Source organism: Amblyomma americanum, chromosome 3 (genome assembly GCF_052857255.1).
Source record: "Amblyomma americanum isolate KBUSLIRL-KWMA chromosome 3, ASM5285725v1, whole genome shotgun sequence".
Taxonomy (NCBI): Eukaryota; Metazoa; Arthropoda; class Arachnida; order Ixodida; family Ixodidae; genus Amblyomma; species Amblyomma americanum.
This window is the reverse complement of record NC_135499.1, coordinates 224,977,217-225,000,717: the sequence shown is the minus strand read 5'-3', so window position 1 is coordinate 225,000,717 and position 23,501 is coordinate 224,977,217. Positions and strand designations below refer to the sequence as shown.

Genomic DNA, 23,501 nt, shown 5'->3' with positions numbered 1-23,501 from the left:
TTGGATCCTACCATCTGGGTGTCTTTCATTATGTTATGACTACGTCTCCGTGACCGCTCGCAACTATGCTAAGGTGTATATCAGGCTTATTAGATGAAGTTCACCATTGCTCATACAACAGCCCCCGTAAAAAAAAGCCAGTTGTGTTCCAAGTGAACCAAAGCGGACTGGAGACACCCGAACGTACAATACTGAAAAAAAATCAGAGCAGGAGAACTCACTTGGTGCTTTTAGGAACGGTATGGTACTCTTGTTGAAACGGAGGCCTTTCTTGCTGCTTTCGAACACAACGGCTGCTCCACTCGGCGAGGGCCCGATGTCGCCGACGATGTCTGCGACTTCGCGTCGCAGACGCTCACGACACTGCCCCGGCCGTAGTCCCTCCGCTGGCATCCACCAGCTAAGACTGTGGTTACACAGGAGTGATTGCGGTTCTATAGTTTCGCTGCAGTTTTGATTTTCAACCACTCATATTTGTCCTCTCTGTGAATGTTCAACTGCGGAATTTTATTCTGTGTCTATTTCAAAAGTAACCAGCAGCGCTATATGAAAGACCCAACGTGGGCATATCTCGAGCTTACGAGACGATGGGCATATAAGTGAACATTGGGACTGCTCGGCTCCCGTGGTTGGCTTAAACCTCTTCTGCCACACGCAACACCACAAGGCTTATTGCGAGGCGGATCGCGAGCTTTGTTTATAAGGAGGGCTCAGTAAAAGTAAGAGGACGCTGAGATGAAATGGCTGAACGAAGTAACTGAACAAAACACACGCGCGCACGCGCACACACACAAAAAAGGTCATGCATTGCTCAGTACCAGGATATTTGTAGAACCAGCAATGCGCCCTAAAGAAAAGAATTGAACTAATCTTAAGCGGACGAGAGCATGGTGTTCTGGCTGGCTTTGCTCTTGGCCATTTCAATCCACTTTGACGCACTGATGCAGAAGCAAGTGTAATCGACAGTCAGCTTGAGACTGCTCATTAGAGGAAAAAGGCTATAAAAAAATAACATCATTCACCTATGCGTAAACGCTTCTTTTTACCATTCTTTGTCACGTGATTGCATTATGAGGCACACAAAGGTGTGCACACATAAATTGCGCTTACTCGCAATGCATTTTTACTGTACAACATTTATTCGCGCAGATTTCAACTGTTTGAGTCACAGTCTTTTTTTGGTATTGCACAACACGGATTTAGCAAAACCTTTCTTTGCGATTAACTAATAGCAGCATCCACTGACTAGCTGCGCGTATTTCTTGACCGTCCAAATCTATTCTAACAGTAAGAAAGTGATGTTAATTTTCCTTAGGCCGATACATTGACTACAATTCTTTGAAGCTTTTGGAGCGTTATTTTCTGTAACCGTTAACAGCTCAAGACTGCAGACAATACTAACGGTTCATCAAATATTGCTTACTTCGGTGTAACACATGGATCTGTATTGTGGATCTTGTTTTTAAATGGTGACAGCAGGAACGGACTATGGCCTACTGTGATTGAATGTGTGCGCAGATGGTGTCTTCCGGAGTGGACTACTTTATACTGTGAGTGAATGTGTGTATGGAGTGTGGCACTACAATGGCCTATGTTCTACTGTGACTGAATATGTGCATAGATGGTGACTTCTGGAGTGGACTGTGATGTGAACTGTGTGGATTGATTGTGTGCATAGATGGTGACTGCGGGAGAGAATGTGTTTTATTATAAGAGACTGTGCGATTAGCGGGGTAGATGCGGCATTGTTAATATCGAAGGGACGCTGCGGTGGAGCAATTGCCGGCAGATAAAGCAAGGCTAACCCCACCTGTAGCATTCAACACCTCAACCTCAACCTGTACTGTGATGCCTCATGGCTATAACCTACCGTTAATAAGTGCCACTGCTGTAACCCCTTTTCACTACTGCCTGTTCACTTATGACGGTGCCGTTTATTGTGAGGCAAACACATACAAATTATCTTGTACCCAACCTCTGGCTGATGAAAGGATATAATAGATGGAAATAATGACATTAAAAGACAGGTTTTTGCACGCTTCCCAAATTCGCTTTCTTCCTGGCACTTACTTCTTAATAGCACCATTTCAGTGTCTGCACCATCTTATCGCTACGTTACAGCACGCATTCCTTCCTCCACAACCTGATTCATTTTGGTTGAGCGCGTAATCAGTAATGCTAGTCGCATGTTCAGACACATTCATCATAACCGTTTCATCAAGATTTCTAGGATACACTACAACCCGTTATTCCAAGCTCGAAAAATCCTGAGCCGTATAAGAGCAAGAACCGACAACCTAATCAATACACTTAACTGCTTCAAAATCACGCTTCCCAGTTCATCCGTTCTGCCTTTAGTCAAACGCAAGTTCCAGTCCAATAAAAAGAACCCTTCATATCTATTGCATCTTGCTCCATGCTGGAAGTTTTCTTTCCTCTTGATGCTTGTTCCATGAAATCTTTACTACCATACTTCATCATTTGTCAAATTATCAACATGTTTCCACATGAGTCGACCATTAGCATAAAAGTAGTCACCTACTGACGTGTACGAAATCGTGCAACCGTTATTTTATCCCCAGGTTCGCATATGACTTGAAGCACCACCCCAGATCAACAGTTCATCTAAGTTAGTGCTTCTTTCGTACTCCATAGCTAATTATCTGTACTATATCTTAACCTAACCATTTTAATACGTGATTAATACTATGGTCGAGCGCTGTCACTTCCTTCTTTGCAGACCTGTAATCGCTCCCCTCCACACTGTCTATGGCTTGGAGGTGGTCGTATAAATAATAATGAGCGGAAAGACTGACAGAGTAATAAAATTAAAAGGCCACATTCCTAAACAGAGGGTGAGAGAAGGTGAGAAAAAGCACGCAAGTTCCTATGTTATAGGTTCTGCAACACCTTGCATCGGTGGCAGGGAAGGCAACTAGAGGTCGGCTGTTTACAAGTTCTTTTTGCGACAGGACATGCAAGTCTGGCGTGTCTCCTCGTGCCATGCAAACAAAAAGGCACATCTGGAGTTTTAAGGAACTTTTTAGTTTACTAACCAAATTTCTTTAGCGCTGGCTGCCAAACAAAAGTGACAGAAGGCATGCATGTAAGACACAAAAACACTCACAACAGTGTCTAAAAGTTAACAAGAAAACGTGACAATTCTAAGCAGCCAGCAACAGGTGTTGTCCACGGTGTCACAGTGGTAGCCTGTTCTGATTACGTTTAGCATACTTAGGTCCTAGTTAAAATTATTTTTCGTCACACTATTAGCGCGACTTTCGTAACGCAAGAGCGGGAAGGGCCCCAAATACAGTAAAGTAGGCCTTACCGATGTAAATACACTCTGCATGCTATAAAATCCAGGAAGACTGAGAAAGTTGCTCGGGACATGTACAATGGGGTGCCGTTCTGATGCCCAACATCACTGCACCCACGCGAGCTGGAAGAAACCAGCTGTAAATGAAGAAATCGCATGAACAGTGAGCACACCTGCCCTTTTTGCTCGATTTCTGCAGCACTTTCTCAAGCACAGAAGGCTCTCCGTTAGCCGGATGGACGTAATAAATGCGCAACAACAAGAAAAAACTTCTTCTGTTCTTCCATTAAACAAAGGACACTAGCGCAATATGGTTTACAAGGACTCTTTCTGCATGACTTTATGTATGAAGCAACATGTCTGTCGTAAGAAACGACTGTTACGAAGGACAGCGAGCAGTGCTTCCATCGCCGCTGAGAATCCGCCGCACATAGCAATTCGCAGGCTCGAAACGAGACACGTTTAAATGCGTAAAACACATTCTCAACCGTAATACGAAAAGCCGTGTCCCTGGAAACTGCTTCAGTTTAGAGTGCTACATTTCAAACGAGGAAAGTAAACAGTAAACGGTAAACGCCGCAACGAGTTATCTTCTATCCTAGCTAAAACGAAAACACACAAACTGATGTTAAATGCAGCTATTGCACCGTTTATAATTTGTTGCAACTGTTAACATTTCGTTTGACGCATTGAACGCATCGATTTTGCCTATACCGTCTTGCTTCTTGCTTGCTATAAGGGGACGGGGGGGGGCCGTTTTTCGTTGAGTAATCGCATGTCGCTGTAAATGTTTTGCCATGGCGAGATATAAAATTTCTAACATTAAATAATTTTATAATCCTAACAATGAAACATCAGGATTCTTCATACAAGTAGTCTAAGGTTCAGGAGACGAAATGCATATGCACTTTTTTTTTCAAGGAAACACTTCACGCTACAAGCGCAGGAAAGAAAAGACTTTACATGTGACATCTTTCTACACGAGTAGATGAAAGGACGGGATGCTTGCCCTCAGTTTTGAGAAATGTTAATGCGAAAGCATTAGATGTCCCATTCAGTATTGAGCCCGGCGTGGACACGAATGTGGCGACACAAAACCTCTTGACGTCACAGGGTCAGCCACTAGATTGTCAAATACAGTTGACGGCAGTCAATAGATGTAGATAGTTAATAGATGATAGTCAACAAACTTAAATGATAAATAGCGGGCCCTGAGTACTGATTAGTAAAATATTTAATGGTCAATAACTAATACAAAAGCAAGGTTGACCGAAAATTTTCATACGCTAATTAATATTTACTGAAACCTAATTACTATTTAATAGTCGTTAATTAGTACTTGGTGTACTTAACCAATAGTAATATGTGCAGGAAAATACCAAAAAGAGCAGGAAACCACGCCAAAGCAACAGGGAACATCAAAAGCGCGAGAAACCAAACTGAAGGCGCGCGGAAACATCGAAAGCGTGGGAAAATGGCAAAGGCCCGGGAAAAGATAGAGGAGGAGCTAGAAGAGCAGAGGAGAGAGTGGAGTGGCCAGAACCGGGAGCGCGAGAGCACAGGGCTGCGCTGCTCTTAAAGGCGGGAAAAGTAGCCGACGATTATTGGGAGTTACCATTCTTTCGCATTAACCCTACTTACGGAGGACCTTAAGTGCACCCGGTAGATTTTCTTGCTGCGTTCGCAGGTGAGCATGAAGCAGTAAATTACTATGGCGCCGAGTTCGTCTGAAGTAATAAAATCCCTGCAAGCTACAGCACGCTTATAGAAAAGGCTGCTGCAGCTCACGCGCCCTAAGGCCTGATCCGGAACAGGTCAGGACCGGATAAATATTTGTAGCTCAGCATAAGACAAGGACGACCTACGACATAATGCGTTGCCCGATGGGACAACGCAAGCGTTTAGGCAGCGACACCTGTAACGATCGCAAGGAGCACCCAAGGCGTGCTATTGACGGGTGGGTTCGTTGGTCTGTTTTTGGTTGCGTTAGTAGGAGGTGGGGTTAGCCTTACCTTATTGATGTCGGCAATTTCTCCACCTTTTAGCGCGTAGTCCATTAGTATCCCTTTACTTCTTGCGCACGTGATAACAAAACACAGTTCTAATTTTCATGGCTCATTCTGCTGTGTGCAAATGCACTGGTCAGAAATTTAGTGTGGGAGTGGTCGAAGACTCGAAACGCCTCTGCCTTAACCAGCACGCTCATGGGTGTGAGGCACCAGTGGTTGTGCCCGTCCTAAGTGTATTTGCTTATGTCTTCCCGTTCGAAATAAGGGGAGCAAAACTTCCGACTATCTCAACTAAGAACGTACAAAAGTATCTACCCATTCGTGCTGTTGACATAGCCATGATGAGGTGTCATCGGTATATCACCCTTTTCAGTACGTATTCTGGTGCAGCCGGTACAGCTATTACAATTCATTTATTTAGTTTATATCCCAGCAACTTCCACGCAGAGTGACGGATGTGGTTAGAAAGAAAAAAAAATATCAGCTTCTTAGAATTCTCACATCAACTGTGACAGGTAACGGCTAGAGACGCAAAAACGCTGAATTTACATACACATTTAGCTCTTGTTGAAACAAAATAATCGAGCAAGTCAACCAAGAAAAGCGGTAGAAAGTATGCAATAAGAACAGTTTGTTACAAAAAATGTACATTCACCCAAGCACATAGATAAAACAAGAGAGCACTACCGAATTCTGAAAGCGCAGAGGTTAGTTAACGAAGAAAACTCGAATGCATGAAATGATGGTACCGGGGACGTTAGTATCAGCGTCAGTAAGGTGCTTTATTATCTGTCGTGTTTATAAAAATGGTGCCGGAAGGTACTTTGGTGAAGGGGCACCGACGGTTTTACTTTCTAGCACACGAGCCCCCACTACCAGGTGTGTACTAGGCCGAATAGTATGAAAATGAATGGTTCTATTTTCACGTAGTTGATTCGGCAGACACGGACGGAATTGTAGACAAAATAAGCGCAGGCTGGCGTGATACTCAAGTGAACTGTTTGTTGGGCGAACCTGTGCCTGCAAAGAATCGAACAACTCATTGACGGCGATAGCAGCGAGCGCACTAGGGGCTTATCGAATATCGCAATGCCGGATACTCTTGACTACGCCCAGTTGACAGGACGAGCTTTTGTAAGGAGCCCACAGCCCGTACCACAATTTCTAACACCCTACGACTAAGGCCCACCGCTCGGAACACTTGCCATCGCAGGGTAGAGGCGCATCACTTAAGCAATGCACCGCTGCGCCAGGAAGGGTATATGCGGACTCCCAGGGATCTATGAATATTAAGTAGAAAATGACATTCTGCATACATGGGAATTAACCCACACCGCTGTTGCGGCAAAAATCTAAAGCGGACCTTATGTGCCCCCCCCCCCCCCCCCCCTTTCCCAGCCGGCCCAAGCGAGTCGTCTACAAGGTACGGCTAAGCTACGCACAGCCTGCGCATCCATCAGCCGGCTTTAAGTCGAGCGTCGCTGATATTTCGTTATTAAATACTGAACTTACTGAACTTAAATCGCCAAATGCATCCTTAGTAATTCCGTGTAAGTTTGCTTACACCGTCGAAATTAGCACAGCGCCTGTTACATGCAGTCTAGTAAGCCGGCGAATAGTGATCATTTATGCGAAATCACATGGAGGCGCAATGCAACACCTTTCGGTGCTGAACAGCAATGGCAGCACCGCAGCAGCAAGCACCGACCATCAGGACCTTATTCTTAGCTCGACCGATAACGACTAGAGTGCTGTCTCCGCCGCGTCGTTCAACGCAGGGGCGTTCGCAGTGTCCAGTGGGTACGTGGCGTAACCACACAGACACGAAAACAGGTTGGTTGAATGGTTCAAGCCCCCGCGGCAGACAGATAACGCATTCCCCAGATAGTAGTGCCTTATCTTTGCTTTCTCTCTTCTGCCACAAACTTTCAACGCCTTCCGTTACCACACAGCGAGATAATTATTCTGAGTGTGAGAGTTATTGCTTTTCAAGGCGTCTGGCAGTATGTGCCATCACTGGTTGCCAGCCATGAATCGGGAGGCGTCGCGACTGATGTTGTTCGTGTCCTTAAATAAAAAAATGGCATATATCCACACCACTGATCGGCCGAAATTCCCGCTGCAACGTTTATAATGTTAAAAAAAATTGCAGGGCGTACTTAAGCTCCGCCTTAAGGGAATGACGCGACAGCGTAATCGGTTAATTCCCCTATGTGCAGAAGGTCACTCTCTACTTCACATTCATAGATCCCTGGGAGTCCTCATATACCCCTCCTGGCGCACTGGTGCCGCGCTTAAGCGTTGCGCCACCACCCTGCGATGGCAGGTGTTCCCAGCGGTGGGCCTTGTGTGGCCCAGGTTGTTCTACCCCGAGCGACCTATCATTAATTTAACTGCCACCTGCGGCTGTGCGTAGTTTTCTCACTATCCGGCGGCCAGGTTGTGATGACGCTGCAAGGTCACGTAACCCAAAGGTGGCCCACCTGCCTCCTAGGTTGCTCTCTGGGCCCCACCTGACAGAGTCATGCTCGACATTTTTCGCTCACAACGCCGTCGTCGACACACGCCGGCACCGAATTTTCTGGTGAACGGAGCATTTAACGTTATCGCGTTAATGTCTCCATGTTCATAGCCGTTTTATGGGCGTTCCTGCTGCACCCCGCAGAAAGTTACTAGCGTGACGTGAGGTCGCCCAGCTTCCATTTTACTGATGTTTCTTACAGAGGTGCGCACTCTTGGCTAGACAGTTACCGCTCATTTTCTCATGAAGACCTCATCACTAACACTGCTGCGGGGATTCTGCTTAACGCTGCCTGTTCTACAAATGTCACGCACGCGACACAGGCTTCTGACACCTTATAGTGCTCGCAGTTTATTTCGCTCTGCCGCTCCAGAAATAGCGGCAATCCTTTTCTTTTTCTCAGCTTTTCAAGCAGCCAAACACGCCCCTATGCAGGTGCGGCGTGTCTGCCTGGCAGCGAGGCGTGATTCGTTATGACTTCGTTTTGACTGATAGGAGCTCTGTTTTTGCTTTCAAAGATCCAACCTTATCACCCCGTCCGCACGGCCCTATCGTATATAGGATAAGGGAAGACTCTTTCCTGGGCACATGGTTCGGTTCAAGAAGACTCGACTCTTCGCTTTCGGGACTCCCCTCTGGAAGCGTCGTGACGTATGGGCAAGAGCCTCCTCATCGCAGCCGCTGCACTCGCTGCGCTAATATCAGGTGAGTGAGTGCATTATCCCCGAGAAACCGAGGAAAGCCAAAGCGCAACGAGTGTTAAGCACAGAGAAATTGCTTTGTAAACAACAACGATCGCAAACATGTCGCAGCTAAGCAGCATTATTTCAGCATCATTCAGTAGCAAGCCAGTGTCTGAACCACGTTTTTAGGGACCTTTTGAACCTGAACCAGTTTTAGTTCGTTTGTTTGCGAGAGAGAGAGAGAGAGAGTGTGTGTGTATATGTGCGTGTGTTTTTAAGCCTGGTTTTTAAGCCCTTAGACCACCTGGTTTTAAGTTTTAAACCACCTGGTTTTTAAGCCTTTACCTCTGATTTTTCTTCGTACTCGTGGCATTGGAGTGGTACGTTATGTAGATTTAACGCCTCCAATCCGCACATGGACTGTGAGATACGCCGAAATGGAGGTCACCGGGAAAACTTGGACGACGCTTAACCTAACCTAATTTACATGCCCCCTCTTGATTCAATGTTTTTGATTACTCGGCTGCGCAAAAATAATTTTATTTCCTCGTACCCGCAACCCGAAAACTTTTGTCCATGACTGCACATTGCGATAACATAGTGATCCCTCCTGCGCAACTGCTTCTTCTCTTTTGTCTAGGTTTTGCCTACATACAAGTGTATGCGGAATTGGTCATACTATAGTTTACCATTTTCTTTTCGACCAAAGTGTTTGAATATAACTGAATGCAATTGAAATATTTTAATCGTCACCGACCGTGGGGGGCAGGTTGTTCACAACCCGGTGGACAGGTTGGCACCTACCACGGTGGGCAGGCTTGTGATGACGTAACAAGGTCAGATGATCTCTGTCGTGGTAGGTGGGTCACGCGCTTTTTCATGACACGGACAGATGGACGCTGACTTTTCTCGTGAACGTATGAAAAATTTCGCCCGCTTGGTCTCCTTATCGTGCGCTGACACTGCATACCACACGGGTGTTTTGCGTTTCGCCTCCATCGAAATGCGGCAGCAGTGGTCCGGATTCGATCACGCGAACTTGGGCTCAGCAGCCGAAATGAAAAGCCACTAAGCTACCGCGGCAATTGGCATGGCCTGTGTGCCCTCAAAATTGTCATCGGTGCAGTTTGTCGCGTTTTATCTACGTATTCGACGAAAAATGAACATTACAAAACATCAAACCTATTATTTAAAGAAATTATTAAATCCGACGTACTCCACTTCTCGGTTCCTTCCGTCGTGTTTGAAAGGGCAAAGAGTTAAGCGATTTTTTTTTATCCAGATTCTGAATTGCAGCTCCAGAGCTTAAGAAACGAATTTTTTTCAGCGCTATAAGACACGCAATTAATGGGCCAGGCCAAAATACTTTTGCAGGGCTTCAGAGAACATGCTATGGTACAATCACAAGTAAAACGATTCGCCAAAGTTGCCAATCATCAGAACAGAGTAATCACTGGAGCTCACGAAACATTGTTAATGAGAGGGCTAGGCCGTTTCCTCTTCTCACAATTCTCACAACTCTGGACAAAAGCATTTTCGAGCGGGAAACCGTTTATGAATGCAATTTTTTCATATAGTGCAAGATTTCGATATAAAAATGAATATATTCGCAGATCAGCCGACGGCAGTCTTGCATTTTTTCTATTAATATTTTTTCTATCATAAAAACGTTCCCTATTGGTTTCCTATGGGAGTCTTACCTGTTCATTCCGATGGCTGGAAACATTTTAAAGGAACGATTTTGCTTCATATCAAAAGAATGGGCCATTACCTTCAATATTTCCATAAGAGTATCTTACAATTGTCCGATGTTCAAAATTTTTGTCAGAGGATGTTGGATATGGTTCAGCAGAGAGCCATCGTCTGCAAATAATTCTTTTCCGCCGCCCCCGTCGTCGGTCAATTGTGCCAATATTCTTTTACTCGCCACCGTACGCCATAGCTATTAGTTTTCAGCCCCCCAAAGTGCCAAAAACGGGCTTCTCGTGTGTAAGTGTCCGCAGTACAACAACAAAATTTCCCTCTAACTTTCAATACAAATAAGCTTCAGCCAGTACGGGCGATATTCCTTACAAAAATTTCTTTAGACAGTCTATAGATTGTCCATAGACGTCTCTCTCTAAACTCTATACACTCTCTATAGAGAAACACTAGAGAACAATCTGTAGGCAATACAAATCCCCTAGACAGTCTATAGACAATCTATAGATTTATGACCATGTACTCTTTGTAGACTTTTGTCTATAGACAGTCAACAAACTATGGATAGACAAAAATAATTATCTATAGAAAGGCAGTAGATCTATAACGAGTCTACAGACTGTCTATAGACCAATTTTTATAAGCATCCTGAATACGTTTCATTTAAAACGATCCATTTGTGTGTAGGCTTCTCAGAAGAGTATTTGCTCTCGTCTGGTCATTATCATATAATAACGGTTTTCTTTCAGTAAGGTGCAGATTTTCAGTATTTTAATAAAGAGCCTGCGTTCCCAGCCACAGGCGCAGCCGTCGGATGCCAGCGCAGGGACTATGGCCGAGGCAGCGTCGTGTGCGTCTGCAACGCGACGTACTGCGAGTATGTGGGTGACATCGGTCCACTGCCCAGTGGATCCGCGGTTGCCTTCGAGAGTAACAAGGCCGGCCTTCGGTTCGCCAAGACCACGATTCCTTTCAGTGAAGGATCTGGTCAGTTCCTTCAGTACCTTCCGTTGAGCCGCTGTTCCAGAATCTTACTGACCGATTTGCATGCATCTAGCGCTTAACTCGCAAAAAATACTGACGCCTCGATCTTCTAGCTTTACATATTTGCTGTCACACTGGGTTTTATTTCAGTTTAGAGTAAAATTAGCAATCAGTCCGCCTTTATTTTTTTGCTATATGTGCGCCATTTACGGCTGCAGTGCGCGCCTTTAGTACCATACTGATGCTTATGGTGCTTATGGCCTGTAATAGATATTAAACGGCTCTCATATTGGCAGTCTCAGTTTCATAGAAAAATTAATATTTACATTTCTGCAGATAAGAAATAGCCCAGTCCTGCGCCTGGATACTGTTGTTAGTAGCAAGTCCTGTACCGTTTCTGCGCTGTACGCTTTAAATGTTTTTCAATCGTTTCACCTTTGTACAGGTTTCGTAAACAATGACGCATCACTGCTCATAGTGAACTCTTCGAAGGCGTACCAGAAGGTATTTGGCTTTGGCGGCGCTTTCACCGACGCAACTGGAATCAACGTCAAGGCCCTTCCCAGCAACATGCAATATGACATCCTGAGGTCGTACTACTCAAAACAGGGTAACCTAAACCTATAAGATGCGAGTGATCTGCGAAAGAGAAACATTTCCTGCGATTTATCATTAGCTCGATGTCATCATCAACAGTTGATTATAAGGTCGTGCGCTTAGTTTAGATGAGTTTTTGTAGATGGCTTGACTTCTGTTTTCTTGTCTTTTAACTTTCTTCGCATATTTTTAGTTCACAAACAGTGATCGCAGGACAGCAACTGTAAGCCATTGAGCCTTTTTCCTAATTTATCCGAAGCATTCAAGTTATCCTTTATCAAAACCAAAAATTACTAACATGACATTTACCTTTAGATCTGCTTTCTAGTGATGATCAGCGGCTACTGCTTGTTACAAAGGCTCACAAGCAATCGAACAGGATCTGCTCATACACTCAGTAAAACAGACGATCCAACGTTGGTGCATTTTGCCTGCTTGCTCTTTGTTTCTGTATTAATTACTTATTTTTGTGAATGGCCCCTGCATGCTACCATCTATAGTTGCAAAAAAGAAACAGCGCGTTTTTAAACTGTTTGAGGCTGCATCCCGAGTATATAACAAATATGTAATATCACCATCTGGCTGCAGGGCTTGGATATACCATAGGAAGGATTCCTTTGGCAAGCTGTGACTTCTCGGCGCGAAAGTACACCTACGACGACTCGCCTGGAGACTTCAACCTGTCTAACTTCACTCTTGCTACAGAAGACTTTGATCTCAAGGTACTGGCGAAAACGACAGAGACTCAGCGCTCATTTGATAACAAGGTCTTCGCACTCACTTGTGACTTTCTTCCTTGTTGACTGCACTTGCACGAACAGCAGGCTTTGGCTGCTTCCGTGGCGCTGTTCATAACAGACAACTCATTAATTACATCATACCCGCGCTCTTACCACGTGGTCGCAAGTCTCTCCATTACATTCTGGTCCTACTATTACGCCGGCGTGTCTTAGTTCGGCGGTTTTAACTGGTCTGTTGGAGACGCGGGTACAGAAATAGGCGTCCCTTCGAACAATATGTCTTCCTCTTTCAACCAAGTATAGCGTGGCAGGCTGAGGAATGGGTTTCAAGGCGAACTATAATACAACTTGCGAGAACGTTTTTGCAGGCTAGTTGGTGCGTACTGCGTACATCGCAGACAGACAAACACAGGAAGAAACGTTCTCGCAAGTTATATTTCTAGTTCCGCAGGCCAGCGCTCTGTTCTGTCACTTAGAACTATAATAGCTCTCCTCTTTAACGCTTTTCTGGATTTGGATGATGCCGAAGGGTTAGGCGCCTGCAATATATTCTCATTATTATGAAAAATGAGTGGTATATTTGCCAGAGAATCTCTAAATTAAAACCAAAAAGTAATCTGCTATTGTTGCTTGATATAACCACAACACACTCAGTCTCCGATAAGGCCGACATACTAGGATGTATTTCGAAGCCAGCTATTATCCTGGCTAACGGCCGTAGCCTTCTGTAATTACAGTGAATACAAATGAACACTCTGGTGCCGCCGCGGTGGCTGAGTGGTTATGGCGCTCGGCTGCCGGCCCGAAAGACGCGGGCTCGATCCCGGCCGCGGCGGTCGAATTTCGATGGAGGCGAAATTCTAGAGGTCCGTGTACTGTGCGATGTCAATGCACGTTAAAGAACCCCAGGTGGTCAAAATTTTCGGAGCCCTTCACTACGGCGTCCCTCATAGCCTGAGTCACTTTGGGACGTTAAACCCCATTAACCAAACCATAAACCAAACAAAGGAACACCGTGTATTGCTCCGCCGTTGCTACAGCTACAGCGGAAGTTAATCATTAGGTTAAAGTTTCTTTCTCTTTCCAATATTATCACTCATGCGCGCCACGCCGGGCCTTTGTCCCAGGACCACTAGGTAACCACGTGCATCGAGACAAGTCAGCCAAGTAAAGGTCGGAGCCTGAAAAGTCACAGCACGGACAGGCGCTGGTGCTCAGCTGGTCAGGTAGAGAACTTATACAGGGTTCGGGCTTTAATCTTTGCATAGTAAACATCTCGGTGGCAAAAATCATGTGTATCTTTTAGTAGGCTTAGCAATGAAACATGCCACGGCTTTTACAATGCATCTGGGTTGCATGAAGCCTCTCCTGTATTTTCACTCCTCTATGACGGCAGCTTTGACTTCTTACTGTTCAAAGAAATGCACTTCGTGCGTTTTTGTGTCCTGTGTAGACATTAATGGCCCAGTAAGCAAATTTCAACACCGAGAATAGCGCAGTTAAAGGCATGTTTTCACGAGAAGACAGCAGCCTATATGCATCGGCTCGGTATGCATGACTACGTGGGACAGCTCACGTGCTTTTTAACAGCGATGCAACATGATTGTGGCCTTTTTCTTTGGACGGTGGACCTTAAGAGCGCATTCCTACGGTTTTCAAAGCGCTGTCTGCTACTCTCCTTAACGCCATTGAGATACTCAAACTCACTCCTGCTAAGTGGCCAATTTCTTTTCACAGTGCCACAACTGGGCAATCAAACCATTTTATTATCTTAGAAATCCGCTCAGCAGAACTAACTTCGAATGCTTCGCAGATCCCGTACATCAAGAAGGCCATGTCTCTGTCGAGCGATCCCATCTGGTTCTTCGGAAGTTCGTGGAGCAGCCCCGCATGGATGAAGACTAGCAACAAGCTGGAGGGAGAAGGGGTCCTCAAGGGTGAGCCTGGAGGCCCCTACTACAAGTCCTGGGCGAAGTACTACGTCAGGTACTGTATATGCACTCATATTCCCCAAAGTTGTTGTCACATGAAGTTGATTTGCTTGTGCGGTTAGGGCGAAAGTGCTCAGATCGTTAATGCCTCGACCTTTCTTCAGAATAGCAAGCGTTTGAAGCTCTGTATACAAGAATCTTCATATGCCAGTGCATAGGACACTTGAAATCAAATTGAAATCACTTGAAAAAAAAAGCACTTGAAATCAAATTGAGAACAGCGTACCGTGGCGTGGAAAGGAAGTTGAGATGGGCATCAATGAGAAGAAGAGGCGGCCAGTGTGAATTAGATAACGAACTTGAAATTAAGATAGGTTAGTGGTAGTAAAAAGGAGGAAAGCAACATTGATGCAACATGTAATAAACAAATCAAATACTCGATTGTCGTTCAGTGTATTAAACTTGATTTCAACAGAAGCAAATCTCGGCCAATGTGCGGCAGAGAGTAAAAGAAATTTTGTCGGATTTGATGGTCACAACAGCTTAAGAGTATGAATAATCGGAGATTGGGGCGGGGATTGTCCTGCAAGGAATTTAAGGTGGCTGTTTATTTTCATTATGACAATCTGGAAAGTAAATCGGTAAAAAAAAAGTCGAGATGAACGGAAGAAGCAAACAGTGACTAATTCGCACTAAGCGCGGCCTACAAAATCAAATGTGCGTGTCCAGTTTAACGTATATAGAATAGACGTCCAAGATAAGCTAAAATTGCGGAGTAATCATAATGAAACTATTAGAAGTTGGCATCATCGGTCTGATTTCGTAAGACAACTGTTAAAATGTCGCGTAAGAAGTAAAGAACTGGAGTGGTTTCAAAAATTTTTTTTCTCTAAAGGTAGCGTGCTGCGTTATTAGCCACCATGCGAAGGCCGCACAATTACAAGTAGGGGCGAGCAAAATGATACCCAATGGCTACCGCTAAAAAAGAAATGCCGCGGGCAGTTCTCTCTCGCATAACTGTGGTTTCCATATGAACCACAGTTATGCGACAGAGAAGCTGTGCAAAACTCCCCCCGGATTTCCAAAGCACTCTTAGTACAACGTCCTTATACGTATATGATTGGTTTTTGTTTACCTATTTCTCATTTTTCTAGACAATTACAGTAGCCAGTCCTGTGGCAGGTAAGGCGACATCAACTGACGAATCGGCCTTACATATGCACGCGTTCAAACAGCCTTGTGAATGTCACATTTAATCCCCTGCGGTGAAAGGCTTCATGGTGGTGTAACCAAAGATACCCCTCAAGACAATTGTTTGACACACCAAAACATTTGGGATGCTACTGTGCACAATATAAAACCTTTCACTCTCTTCGTGCCCACGCGGTATGAAGCACGGTCCCCCGCACAAGCTCTGATTCGACGTCACATTCAACACTTGACTGTACGGTCTGTTCTGCGTCCTCGCCAATCCTTTGATCTGCTCTGCTTGAACTAAGACTGTTAAATGCAGGACACGCTTAAGGAGTTGCGAACACCTGCAAGTGCATTGATAGCCTGAAAACATCTGGTAGCTCTCTCGTGCTTCTTTAGGTTCGTGCAAGAGTATGAGCGTCACGGCGTTCCGATCTGGGCACTGACGACACAGAACGAGCCTACGACGGGCTTCATACCGGGATTCCCGATCCAGACCTTGGGCTTCACCCCGGCCACGCAAAGAGACTTCGTCAAGCTCGATCTGGGGCCGGCACTGGCTGAGGCTGGGTATGGACCGAACAAGCTGCAGATTATGGTCTTGGACGATAACCGCATCGTTCTTCCTCACTGGGCAGACGTGGTGAGCTACAGTGTTGCTGAGATCACCTGGATACTCCGTACCTGTCCGCACTCCTAATTACAAGGACAAGCGCAGTTGAAAACACGCAGTCAAGGATCATATAACTGGGAAGGTTGCGAAGAATTCAGTGTGTACATTTAAACACTACTGCGTTCTAAGTTTTCTCGCATGTCGTTATGGCTCAAGCGTTGCATCCCAGGACATCCAACCATACGTGAGCGGTAAGTGAGAAAAGCAGTAAACAAAGCGAGATTCGAATTATTTACTGAATTACTACTCCACATGTGTGCCCACCCTGTTATTTTTTTTCTGTCGTGACTGGGATTCATGCAAAGCCACTTCCTTCAGCCTCAAAGCTGTAAAGTGGTTTCTGATTAAGCCTAAAGGCATGCCCTATTGCGCAGTTAAGGTTTGTAATGTCTCAAAGCAGCGTTTCCATCACTGCACAGGTGCTGGGAGATCATGAAGCTTCCAAATACGTGCACGGAGTAGCGCTCCACTGGTACCTTGACAGCTTTGTCGGCCCCTGGGTCGTGGACAAGGTCCATGAAAGATACCCGGACAAGTTCCTTCTCGGCACCGAAGCCTGTGCTGGCAACTCTTTTATGGACAAGGATAGGGTCATCCTAGGGAGCTGGGAACGCGCCGAGCGATACGCCAGCGACATACTAGAGGTAAGGCTTTGTTCCCCGGGTACTAAAATCATTGCGTGTACTGCTACGAGTCCAAACAAAGTGGCGACTTGCGTTTAAGTGGCGTGTATAGGCTCAAAGAAATGCTTTAAATTCCGCTAATTTTGCTAAAGGTGACCTGGCCTTTGGTTCAGCAGCGAATAACCAGATTTGTGCCAAGCCTTATCCGCACAAAAGCTCTTTTTCTTTTTCCGCTGCCCAATTATCAGTGTCTTTTGTTCGTCCCATCTGAGAGCAGTGGATATGAGGCCTTGTTCTTTTGGTTTGTTTGGAACTAACAATGATTTAACATTAAGTGTAAAAATACCACTTCTAAGAGAGAACACTGCACTTCGTGTGCTCAGATGCAAGCGCGAAGCCACTAACTGCCCAGAGTGGGGAAATAATTGATGTTTCATATATTACTGTACTGTAAAGTTTTTTTTAAAGCGACTCAGCATAAAATGTTTTCATCCGTGCGGCGCTACTGGGGCGCGTATATAATAGTAAACCGAGCGCCACAGAAGCCAAGGCCGTGGGAGTAATTTTCTAACCCCGTGCCTCCACGGCTGCTACTGCCTTTGAAAGAGTCTTTACCCGAAGCACGATATCGCTGAAGATCAGCTTTCCATCACTCATTAGCATGTCACTGTCGCTTCTCGCCAAGTAGGATAACCCTTTCTGAAGGGCCGTTGTTGCAGGCGAGGTAATGCCTCTGACATACCTTTCCTCCTCCTTCAATGCACCCTCATAGGACCTCAATCATTGGGTAAGCGGTTGGACGGACTGGAACCTCGCCCTAAGCACAGAAGGCGGCCCCAACTGGGCTAAAAATTTTGTTGATTCACCCATCATTGTCAACGCTTCTGCTCAAGAGTTCTACAAGCAGCCCACGTACTACGCTCTGGGTCACATCAGGTACGCTCGTCACATTCACCAGGACTTAAAACCGGAGTCCTTTGTTCTTGCTATCGCTGAGAAAATTTCACTGCTATATATGCTTAACGAAAGCGATTATAACAATACGTCTTCTTTCTTCCCGCAGTAAATTCGTTCAGAGAGGCAGCGTCAGGATTGACTCAGGCTTGAACGACGAACTTCCTAGACACTGGTCTGCAAGTAAACTCGAGTATGCAGCCTTTAAGACTCCAGACTCAGCTGTCGTCGTGATCGTCCTGAACAAGTAAGCATCCGCCCTTGCGTTTCCGGATGACCGGCACCCGTTTGCGTTCAGCAGTGGAAGCTTCGGAGCTTATCTTGTATATCGTATCTGTATGATACCTACCAATATTAAGTACAAATGTCTGAGTGTGCGGTCCTGCTAACGCCCGCTATCGCGGTATATTATGGTCTTAAAACTGAAGTCTCTTTCACTTTTGCTTAACCTGTGCGAACGTTGTTCTTCGCATCCGCAGACTAGACAATGGCTGACATCGTGTTATACGCTGAAAAAAAAAAGAATTTCTTTAAGCTAAAACGGTTGTGCAACGAGAATGAAGTTGGAGGTATGGGCAATGAGTTGGCAAACCCATTTTTATGGAACGCAAGCTAACATAAAAGCGTGTATGTCAGCTGTAAACACACTCTAGGTAGGTGAGTGTACATTTCCTTTTTATTTTTTGTAAATCCCTACATAGCACGTTCTACTGATCGTTTTTGAAGAATGGAACTACAAGTTTACAATGCTCATACACTGATTACTATTGCATTCTCATTTTTCAGAGGCGACGAGAAACTCACGCTCAAGATCAAGGATGCCACTCGGCCAGGTACCATTCAGAAGGTCATCAGTGAGAGATCGATAAATTCGTTTATTTGGCAATCGTAGGATATTGCGCTAATAAAAATTCATGGACTTGTTTCTCTTTCTTTTGCATCAGCGAATATTTATACGTAGCATCTTTGATGTCGAAAGTCGCACTGTGCTCTGCCGCTTATGACGGCGCATTTACACCGACAATTCAGAACCTGCAAAATTTTCAGCAGTACTGGCCACACTTCTGTAGCCTCTTGAAGACAGGGAAGGCTTCCATACTCAACGCATAGGCGCCGTGGTCATCTTTGTTGCCATAATTATCACCGAGCGAGTTATATTAACGCTACAGCGCTAAGGGTCCCGTGTCGCAGAAAAGCCGGAGTCGTCGTCGTCGACGTCGTTGGCTGTGAGCGAAAAACTCCCGAGGAGCAGCCTAGGCGGCAGATGGACAACCAAACTCACGTGACCTTGTGACGTCACGCAACATGCACACCGGATTGCGAGCAAATTGCCCACCGTGGCAGGTGGCGGTTAAATTAAACATTTGTCACGCGAGATGGGTCGGGAGGAGCAACCTGGATCGCACAAATTCCACCGGTGGCAGCAGCTGCCATCGCAGGGCAGTGGCGCATCGCTTAACCGCTGCACCACTGTGCCGGAAGTGGTATGAAGAGTTCCAGGTATCTATAGATGCTAACTAGAGGATGATCTCCGCATATATGGGCATTAACCCACTGACGGCGTCGCATTACGCACTTAAGGTTGAGCTTAAGTGTCCCCTCCAGTTTTTCAATGCAGGACGAATAACTCTCAGGTGATCACCTTTGATGCTCGGTCAGCGGTAGCTATTTTACTCCTGGACATTTCAAGGAATCATAAATCAACCTGATTATCTGCATCAATGGTTGCGAAACTATCTTTCGCTTGCCGCTGGCTGTGATCTCTCCTTTTCGGTACATGTGAAATAAAAAAATTACGCTCTTCATAAACATTTTCCTATAAAATTTGAAACATGCTACACCATGTAATATTCCCACAGATTTTACCGATATTAGTATAGCGTTCGAAACTTTGGCGAGAACTATTTCCTGCGGAAATAATTGCTTTAAAAACATTTCTTCGCGTAGCTCTCATCGATACTACATGTCCCACGGTTCGGAGCCACATCAGTTCAAATTGCGTCTGAAACCAGTAAACTAAGATGCCGATGCGTTAGAGCGCTGCGTCCTTGGTCGGGAGTTCTGTCATTGTATGTGGCGGAACATATCTCGGTTGTCAAAGTGACGGGTTCGAGCTAGTATTGATCCGTTTATACGTGTGAGCCTTCTTGATGCATGGTTCGGCCACTGATTAGCTGCCACGCGCCGCACCTTGCCCCGCCTATTTGTCAAGCCTTCTAGGAGCAATTGTCTTCTCGGAGCAATTCGCCCTGACTTGTGGTTTCATTTTGTTCGTAAGCTGTAGATGAAAGGCATGCACTGAATGCAAGGTCGCTGAGCTATTCTTCTTTTAGTCGTATTTTGTTCCATTCTTGTCATCCGCCCGTCTGCCTACCTGATTTCAGCGAGAGCGTGGACATGGGGCTGACATGGGGCTATTAAAGGGCTACAATGATCAGAATGAAATGGAATTCGAAATAAATCATAATGTCACCCTCGCCCATCCTCCGTGGATAACGAAACGCCATATCACCATACACGTATTTCGTAGAATGGCCCGCAATTACGGAAACAGTCCTGCCGAAACTATTCGCGCTAGAAATGTACCCTTTAGTCATGTGTGCTTAGCGACGCAACCCAATAAACAGCGCAGCATATAAATATGGGCCCTTGTAGTCAAAATAAATCGTCTTTTTAGAAATATATGCTAGGTACCTGATAATAACTTCTCACTGTGACGTGTTTTACAAAATTAAACCTTCAATTTAAACTTGAAGTGCGCTGTCATTCATGGTCCAGCAAATGTTTCACTACAGTGCGAAGACGTCCTGCTCAGCCCGTGCTTTCTGTCATACCCAGCAATTCTGGACAAAGACATTTTTTAGCGAGAAACAGTTTATGAATGCATTTTTTTTCATATAATGCACACGGTTTCACTATAACAATCAATATATCCGCAGATCACCCGACGCCAGTCTTGTAATTTTTTTTTTCTATTCACGTTTTTTCTATCGTCAAAAGCGTTCTCCATTGATTTTCTTTGGAAGTCTTAACTGTTCGATGCTCTCGAAGAACGCACTTTAAAAGAAAGAATTTGCTGCATATAAGAATAATGAACCATTACTTTTGAATATTTCTATAACAGTGTCTTACCATTTTTCAATTTTCAAATATTTTGCCCGAGAAAACTGGACGCGGCAATGCTGGCACCAAAAACTGACGCAGCAGCATGAAGCAATGATCGCTGAAAAGCAGCAGCACTGCACAGCTTCGAAGAAACGTGATTCTGGGCCTGAATTACGGCCCTAAGTGCGATTATGATTAAGATTAAGTTGTGATTATGAATGGTAAAAAATAAATACGGGAGAACTAAATTCGATTTGATTTAATTTGGTTTCTGAGTACAGGAATGGATTGTTACTATGTGCACGGATGTAGACAAAATTCGTACAGTGGACTGCGTACTCCGGAAAAAGAGGTTGAATTCTCTTGGTCTCGTAAAATTTTGAACTCTCGCCCTCCCCTGTTCCAAATAGACTGAAGAAAGACTGCTTACGACAACCGAAGTTTACAGTGCTACAGACTGGTCATGGCAAGGCGAAAAAGACACAGCGTTGACTCTATAGTTATCTTGCCTTGCCAAGGATAGCGCGAACCGATTCTCTCAACAGGCTGTCTTGTCTTACGCATAGTTCTTAGTACGACAATGTGTGAAGCAAAATGAAAACAGAAATCTTAAAGGTACTGGTGAGTAGTTGAAGTTTTCAGACAGAAATAGGAAAGGCGGAAAAAGCCCTTTTCAAAGTACCAAGAAAAGCCGAATTTTCCTACTATGCTAAACTCATCTGATCTAGCCTGGATAACCTCGCACAACCAACACACTGAGCACGTTCAGTTCGTAACAGTCAGTTCGCACCACTGTGCTTTTCCCCATGAGTACGAAGAAAAGTGACAGGACGAACTGTCTTCACCAGTTCGCAGCCGAGGCACTGTTATTCGACACCGAAGGGATCCGTCATGAACAAATATAATGTTCGCCAATTTTTTAAAGTTCCAAGCCAGTAATATGCTGCAACTCCCCTGTCAGCCAATTTAAAGCCTAATCCTTGCCCTTCTAAGCACTTTTGTTTTTATTTACGAGATATGAGGTCTTTTTGAAAGGTGCTATTAAGGCCAGAGTAGGGGAAAATATCGGTAGGCCTTTGACGAAGTTAAACCGAGTAGACGTGCGAAAGCAGGTGCTCATACTTCAGTTATAGAGATCACGTAAGCTCCGCCTAAAGGGTATGAAGTGATATCTTTAGTGGGTTGATGCTTACATGTGCAGTATTGGTCATTCACAGATGGCAGCGAGTCCTCATAGAACTACCAGCGCAGCGGTTAAGCGATGCGTCATTGCACCGGCAGGTGGATGTTTTTGCCACAGCCACCGGTGGCGATTGTGCGACCCATGTGGCTCTTCCCTCCGAACTTACCCGGGCTTACGACGGTAAATCGGGTAAGGGCGTGTAACTCGGGTAGGCTCGGGTAATTAACTCGGAGTGCTAAGCAACGGCACAAGATAGTACGTATGTAAGGTGACAATATCCTTGGTTGGTGCTGTTGAGCGTATGAGTGATGTCGCCCTAAACCTAAAACATGAGCTGCGTGTAATGCGCAAGATAGATACAATGGCTTCAGAGAGGTGGAAGTGTTCTGAGAAGGCAAACATCTCTGAACTCAGCGACGACCCGAAGAAGAGGGAGTGCGTGAATAGTGTGCGACATGTGGAGAGTAGTCGCAGTTGCAGGGAACCAAAGCACCGCACGAAAATCTCGAAAAAAAAACGTGCGCCGACAATACCCGTGTTGACCGCGCCGACGAACACTATACAGTAAACCAAAAATGCGATCCTGCTTTGTGACAATAATAAAATTCTTCAACGCATTTTAGTGACTGGAGTGCAGGGGAGGACATGTGGCGAACTCTGGGAGGGGATGGTTGGAAAGAGGGGGTGAACTGAAAATGGGCCTAGCTGCTCTCAAACATGGCGGCTAGTTTTTGCATCGTTTGCAGCGTCATAGACAAGCCTCTGCTCCGAACTACTTCATGAAGGCCGGAAACCTTGATTTTAGCGTATATCGCTGCAAAAACTGAAAATCATGAAAAGCTGAGCAATGTTTTGGGAACTCTTGCTGCTGCTAAAATAAGCGCCAAGGGAAAGAACTCGCCACGTGTGCGGTTATTACGGTTCTTTATTGTTATATTATAAGAGAAATTTTCTGTTACAAACAAATAACATTAAGTTACCGCAGTTAGCAGCAAGTAGTGCGGAGCTTGCGTGGACTAATGGACAAAATCGGGTTGGGTCATGATGTCGAGTCATGTAGAATGCAGTACGAGATAATGGGTCATCATCGGAAGAGGCATTTGTCTTGTCGTCGATTAAAACTTCCCGGGGATGAGATGCATAAGTATGGTGTCTGGAGTGTGATGTCTGTGATGACAGCCTTTATGACAGCCAGGAGGCTATGAAAAATATTACTAGCAGTGCTGAATTCCTCACCCCTCAGCCCCTACTACCTCAAGCATGTGCGCAACAAAAATTTTCGAA

The 23,501-nt window shown here is 45.2% G+C and overlaps 2 protein-coding genes across 4 annotated transcripts in view; one reads left to right on the top strand and one right to left on the bottom strand.

Annotated features, from left to right (window-relative positions):
• LOC144126225 (uncharacterized) overlaps nt 1–13,506 on the bottom strand; it is a 23,978-nt gene extending 10,472 nt beyond the window's left edge. The window contains exon 1 of one of the 2 annotated variants that reach the window (XM_077660269.1): nt 12,596–13,506. In XM_077660269.1, coding sequence (XP_077516395.1) covers nt 12,596–12,667 — 72 coding nt within the window. In that variant the 5' untranslated portion in view covers nt 12,668–13,506. Of the gene's footprint in view, nt 1–221; nt 3,994–12,595 lie in introns of those variants that run through there. The other variant, XM_077660270.1, reaches the window with a different exon arrangement.
• Nucleotides 8,368–23,501, top strand: LOC144126222 (lysosomal acid glucosylceramidase-like). Of its 2 annotated transcripts, none has more exons than XM_077660267.1 (10): nt 8,368–8,554; nt 11,035–11,220; nt 11,663–11,827; nt 12,403–12,536; nt 14,368–14,540; nt 16,079–16,322; nt 16,772–16,996; nt 17,748–17,911; nt 18,039–18,176; nt 18,716–23,501. In XM_077660267.1, exons 1-10 carry the CDS (start codon nt 8,503–8,505, stop codon nt 18,819–18,821), a joined length of 1,587 nt encoding a protein of 528 aa, XP_077516393.1. In that variant the 5' UTR covers nt 8,368–8,502; the 3' UTR covers nt 18,822–23,501. The 2 variants fall into 2 exon arrangements, with proteins under 2 accessions (XP_077516393.1, XP_077516392.1); XM_077660266.1 differs by having other exon boundaries at nt 11,029–11,220.

Excerpts from the sequence above, each read along its gene's own strand:
- LOC144126222 (XM_077660266.1), top strand. The coding sequence starts at position 8,503 with ATGGGCAAGAGCCTCCTCATCGCAGCCGCTGCACTCGCTGCGCTAATA. Across the intron at positions 16,323-16,771 it reads TTCCTCACTGGGCAGACGTG|GTGCTGGGAGATCATGAAGC; the intron begins GTGAGCTACAGT and ends ATCACTGCACAG. Across the intron at positions 16,997-17,747 it reads ACGCCAGCGACATACTAGAG|GACCTCAATCATTGGGTAAG; the intron begins GTAAGGCTTTGT and ends GCACCCTCATAG.